The sequence below is a fragment of the Bidens hawaiensis genome, unplaced genomic scaffold, assembly GCF_021521415.1.
Source record: "Bidens hawaiensis isolate Kalapana, Puna unplaced genomic scaffold, B.hawaiensis_p1.1 tig00031772_1, whole genome shotgun sequence".
Classification (NCBI taxonomy): domain Eukaryota; kingdom Viridiplantae; phylum Streptophyta; class Magnoliopsida; order Asterales; family Asteraceae; genus Bidens; species Bidens hawaiensis.
The window spans coordinates 38,136-44,135 of record NW_027495367.1 but is presented as its reverse complement, the minus strand read 5'-3'; the positions used below and the strand labels follow the sequence as shown (position 1 = coordinate 44,135).

Here is a 6,000-nt window from a genome sequence, read left to right as displayed (position 1 = left end):
CAAACCTTAGACATGAAAATAACATTTAACTTAATAATAGATAAAATCCAAACTATACTAAAAACCAACAGACTAAATAGTTTTGACTCATGACCTTAAATAACTATAATGAAAGAGATTAGAAATAAAAATTAAAAGAAATATACACAAGAACATTTTCTTATATTTATAAAGTAAAAAGTAAGATCACATAATAAATAATGTTAAATGATGTCTATGTTTAATATAAAAAGAAACTAGAAGTAAAAAAGAATAATGATTAAATATATACCCAATAAATATTGTACCATATTGCATTAAAAGGATTGCAAGGAAATAAAAAGCTGCAAATAATGGCGTGTAGTAAAGACACGAATAGAAGCGCGAGTGGATTATAAATCCCTTCCCCAAAATCCAACTCTCTTTACCTGTCTTGTCTAGTTCCCAGACATCACCCTATCTTCCCCTGTGCAACTCAAATCCATTGTAACCATCTCTCTTTCTCTCTCTCTCTATAGATATAGATATCTACACACACGTCATATAAAACAATTAAATTATAACAAAACTTTACCTTTTATAAATGTTTTGTTATTTTTTTATGCTATAACCAAATCAATGTTTTAAAAATCAGAGCGGATGATTTGTAACTTGAACCACTAGTATTACTAGTAATGCTGGTATAATTTTTTATCCCTTTGCATAAGATAAATTTTATTGCTTAGACTGTATTTCAAAAATTTTTAGCCGTTAATGTTTACCTTTAATTAAAAGTTTTAACTTAGCGGTACTTCCTATACAATCGATTGATCAGTGTTAACCTAGCGTTATTTCCTTTACAATTGAATTATGTACTTTTGAATTATTTTTTAAATTAAGCTTTTATTTTAAGTTATATACATAAAAATCGTTAAACTAATTTATAATGACATTTAATTCAATACTGTCCTGAGATTAATGCCCCAGTCTCTTTAACATTCAAACTTCCTCTATTTGTTTTCCAAAAAAACAAAATATTTCTTTAAATATTAATTATTTACAAATATTATGTAGTAAACAAAGATTGTTTAATTATAAACTTTTGAAACATAAAAGGAAATAAAGTAATTGAATATTCAAATGTGTTTTATATTTCAAAAAACTTTAAACTTACAAAAATCAAAATATATTTTGTTTTCCATATTTTTAAACTATCAATATATGCACACAAGAGACACCAGTGTCTCTCTACTTGTTCTCTCTCTCTATACCGTTGCTTTCATATCTCTCTCTCTGCATACACGCCATTCTCTCTCAACAATAATTCTCTGTGAGACACTCACCTGTTGCTTTCATCTCTTCTTTTCATATTCTTCTTGAGCCACTCCATTGTTTCTTCTGTCTCTCTAATAACCACACCACTTGAAAATTTCTTCAATCTTTCAACATGAGTAAAGAGAAGCTTGTAGTAGAAATCCTGGGTGCCCACAACTTGATGCCTAAAGACGGCGAAGGCTCATCTTCCGCATTCGTTGAAGTTGAGTTCGAAGGCCAACGACAAAGAACACAAGTCAAATACAAAGACTTAAACCCTGTGTGGAACGAGAAGCTCGTGTTCCCTGTAAACGACGTCGCAGACCTTCCCTACAGAACCATCGAAGTCAGCGTGTTTAACGAGAAACGGTCCAACAACAGTCGGAACTTCCTAGGGAAAGTCAGGGTTTCTGGCACCAGCATTGGCCGGGAAGGACACGACGACGTCGTCCCTCAGCTTCACACGCTTGACAAAAGAAGCCTCTTTTCGCACGTGCGTGGGGAGATCACGTTTAAGCTTTTCCTTTCTCTTAAGGGTAAGCATGTACATTACGACGCAAAGGTGGGTAGTGTTACAAACAAAAACAAGTTACAAAATACCCACAAACGACGTCGTTCAGCAACAGCAAGTTACAACTGCTGCTGCCGTTGAGGAAAACAAAAGGATGATCCATTTGAACTCGGTGACCAACAAGCCCGACCCGACTAAAGGTGAGGCAAAGCCAGTTGTCATCACCTCTGTGACGGGCCCACCAGCCGGCAGCCGGGTCGGGTTGTTTTCCGGTGGGGGGAATGAGTATGCGTTGAAAGAAACAAACCCTCATCTTGGTGGGGGCCACATGAATAAGGACAAGACTAGTGCGACTTATGACCTGGTGGAGCAAATGCAGTATCTTTACATTCGGGTGGTCAAAGGCCGTGATATCCCGGTGGTCAACGGCGGAGAGGTGGTGGCGGAGGTCAAACTTGGGAACTATAGAGGGATAACGAAGAGGGCTTCTTTGAATAATGCTGAATGGGACCAAGTGTTTGCGTTTTCTAAGGATACGATACAGTCGTCAATGGTGGAGATTTTTGTTAAAGAGAGGGATAAGGATGATTTTTTGGGTCGGGTTTGGTTTGACTTGAACGAGGTCCCGAAGCGGGTCCCGCCCGATAGTCAACTCGCTCCGCAATGGTACCGAATGAATGAAAAGCGCGGCGACCGGTCCAAAAGCGGGGAGGTTATGTTGGCCATTTGGTTCGGGACTCAAGCGGATGAAGCGTTTTCGGAGGCGTGGCATTCGAAGGCGGCGAATGTGCATCTCGACGGGCTTTGTTCGATTCAGTCGAAGGTATATTTGTCACCTAAGTTATGGTATTTAAGGGTTTCGGTAATCGAAGCACAAGATGTTGTGTGGGGTGATAAAGGGACGTCTTTGATGCGGTATCCCGAGCTTAATATTAAAGTGCAAGTTGGAAACCAGGTTTTGAAAACCCGAGTGGCTCCAGCTATGGCGGGCCGGAGCCTCTCGAACCCGTTTTGGAACGAGGATTTGATGTTTGTCGTGGCTGAGCCGTTTGAGGATTATGTTATGTTGAGTGTTGAGGATCGGGTTGGGCCGGCACGTGAGGAGGTTGTGGGTCGGGTAATGCTGCCGGTTTCAATGATTCCCCGAAGGTTGGATTCGAAAGAAGTGGCTTCAAGATGGTATAATCTTGACGGGCATATGGGTTCGGGTAACCCGAACGAGGGGAAAGCGGTTGTGAGATTCGCGTCTCGGATCCATATTCGTGCCACGTTGGATGGCGGGTATCATGTGCTGGATGAGGCTACAATGTATAGTAGTGACGTTAGACCGACGGCTAAGCAGTTATGGAAGCCTCATATCGGTGTTCTTGAAGTGGGTATTTTGGGTGCTTCAAATCTTATGCCTATGAAAATCAAAGAAGGTAAAGGTGGGTCGACTGACGCGTATTGTGTCGCTAAATACGGTCAAAAATGGGTCCGCACCCGAACTGTTGTGGATAGTTTAGCCCCAAAATGGAACGAGCAGTACACGTGGGAAGTTTTTGATCCGTGCACGGTTATCACAATTGGTATGTTTGACAATTCACGGGTCGATAAAAACCCGACTGGTGGTGGAAACGGTGCGCGTGACTCGCGTATCGGGAAAGTGCGTATTCGGTTATCGACCCTTGAATCGGACCGAGTGTACACGCACGCATACCCACTCTTAATGTTGCATCCTTCGGGTATGAAGAAAATGGGTGAGCTTCATTTGGCAGTTAGATTCTCATGTGCTAATATGGCCAACATGCTTCATATGTACACAATGCCGTTACTACCTAAGATGCACTATGTACTACCCTTGTCTGTTAACCAGCTAGACAGTTTAAGGTACCAAGCCTTGAATGTGGTGGCCGCTCGGCTCAGCCGAGCCGAGCCATCACTTGGTCGGGAGGTGGTTGAGTACATGCTCGATCACGATTCCCATATGTGGAGCATGAGGAAGAGTAAAGCCAACTTCTTCCGGCTCACGAACGTGCTGGCTTGGCTCATGTTTATTAACCGAGTGGTCGAGGGTATGCGTAACTGGACCATGCCGGTTTACTCGAGCATGTTTGTAATAATGTTCTTGATCATGGTACTAATGCCCGAGCTGATTATCCCGTCCATACTACTCGGGCTCGCGGTTATCGGGCTATGGAAATACCGATTGCGCCCCAGGTACCCGCCTCACATGGACACAAGACTCTCGCATGCGGAAAGCATGCACCCTGATGAACTAGATGAAGAGTTTGACTCGTTCCCGACGAGCCGAAGTGCGGAGGTTGTGAGGGTCCGGTATGACCGGTTGAGGAGTGTGGCTGGGCGGATTCAGACCGTGGTCGGGGATATGGCGACTCAAGGGGAACGGTTTCAAGCGTTGCTTAGCTGGCGGGACCCGAGGGCCTCGTTTTTGTTTGTGGTGGTTTGTTTCTTGGCGGCTATCGGGTTCTATTTGGTGCCGATTCGGTGGGTGGTGGCTGTTTACGGGTTGTGGTTCTTGAGGCCGCCGCGGTTCAGGAATAAGCTGCCGTCGAGTGCGGTTTGTTTTTTTAAGAGGTTGCCTACTATGGCTGATAGTATGCTGTAGAGTGGATGTGTTTTAGTCTGGAGTTTAACGTTGTTGCTATGTTTTGGGTTGTTTAGCAGGACTCCTAGGTAGTGTTTGTTTTAATCATCAGCTAGATCTTTTGAAACATTCTTGTTGACTGTTAATGTTGCTAATGCTTATGGTACAACTTAAATCCGCATTGGTTACAAGAATTTTAAGATTAAGCTTCATAATTTTAACTTACTGGTTGGACGATTATACTCCTGGTGACATTTTCATAATGTTGGGGGGTGTTTGGGATTCCTTATTTTACCTCTTTATAACTTTTCATTAAGTTAATAAGTTATAAAAGTGTAACTTATTAACTTTTTTCTCTCGTATCAAAAGCAATATCAAACACATTATTCTTTTTCAAAAAGTTAATAAGGTATAAGTTAAGAAAAATAAGCAATCCCAAACACCCCCTTAATATGCAAAATGGATAGATATATTGTTACAAAGTTCCTATAAATATTGTTACAAAGTTCCCAAAGTTCTGAGTTTTCTTTCATATTCACAATAATTGATATTCAGGCATTGCGTTGGGAAAAAAAAGGGTGGTTAAATGCTATTTGCCTTACCATGATATGGATTATATGAAAAGCTAATGGGAGGCCGGCTAATTATCAAGTGTGGTGGGAAAATCAGATCGCTTGATTTTCTTTGGGTGAAGAATCGTTGTGTGGGAAAATTTCATAAGGGAATTTGGAGAGATTTCTCTTTTGTAATTACGTTTAGTTTGGTGAGTTGGTGGATGTAAGGTCATGTTTTTAACTATATTGTTTATTGGGAAAATTCCTAAATTGCCTTGTTAATGGGAAAAGATTTTATTTTTGTCTCTATAAATAAAAGATTCAAGAAATGTCCTCTACACGTCTTTGATGACGTGTTAGGCCTTAACATGTTTTTTCATGACCTGTTTGACCACCAAGCGTGTCTTTCACGAGCTGTTAGTCTTCAATGCGCATCTTTCACGACCTGTTAGCCTCCAACATGCATCTTTCACGGCCTGTTAGCTTCTAACGCGCCTTTCACGACATGTTTGGCCTATTAATTGTTTATTTAATATTACATTATTATAATTAATTTTATACATATTTGTCTTTTCTTTTATAACTTGTAATATATCTCAATTATATATACTATCGAATATGTCACTAAGACGTGTTATTTTTCTACATGCTGTCATAAATTTTACTCAAAACCGAGTGTCAAATTGATATCGAACTGTTAAATAAATGTTTACTAAAATTTAACCAGACTCGTTTTAAGTAAAATTTATACCAACACGTAGATAAAAATAAGTACGTCTCAAAAGTATATTTGGAACTTCATAAAACTTTATGCGTTACAAGTTATTGAAAAACCAAATATGATTAAACGTAATTATAATAATGCAATATTAAAAAAACAATTAATATGGCTAACATATCATGAAAGACGCGTTAGAGCCTAACAGGTCGTGAAAAACATGTGTTGGAGGCTAACACATCATGAAAGACGCGTTGAGGCCTAACATGTCGTCAAAGATGTGTTTTTAAGGGACATTTCTATAAACTTTTATTTAAGGGGACAAAAATGGAATCTCTATGCATTAACGAGACGCTTT

General features: G+C 39.9%; 1 protein-coding gene across 1 annotated transcript; it reads left to right on the top strand.

The window, feature by feature from the left end:
• The first annotated feature begins 1,405 nt into the window (after positions 1-1,405).
• On the top strand, positions 1,406-4,525 carry LOC143582521 (multiple C2 domain and transmembrane region protein 10-like). Its single transcript, XM_077065061.1, is given in 2 exon segments — positions 1,406-1,873; positions 1,875-4,525. Coding segments are annotated over 2 exon segments (2,985 nt in total). The 3' UTR covers positions 4,392-4,525.
• The last annotated feature ends 1,475 nt before the right edge of the window (positions 4,526-6,000 follow it).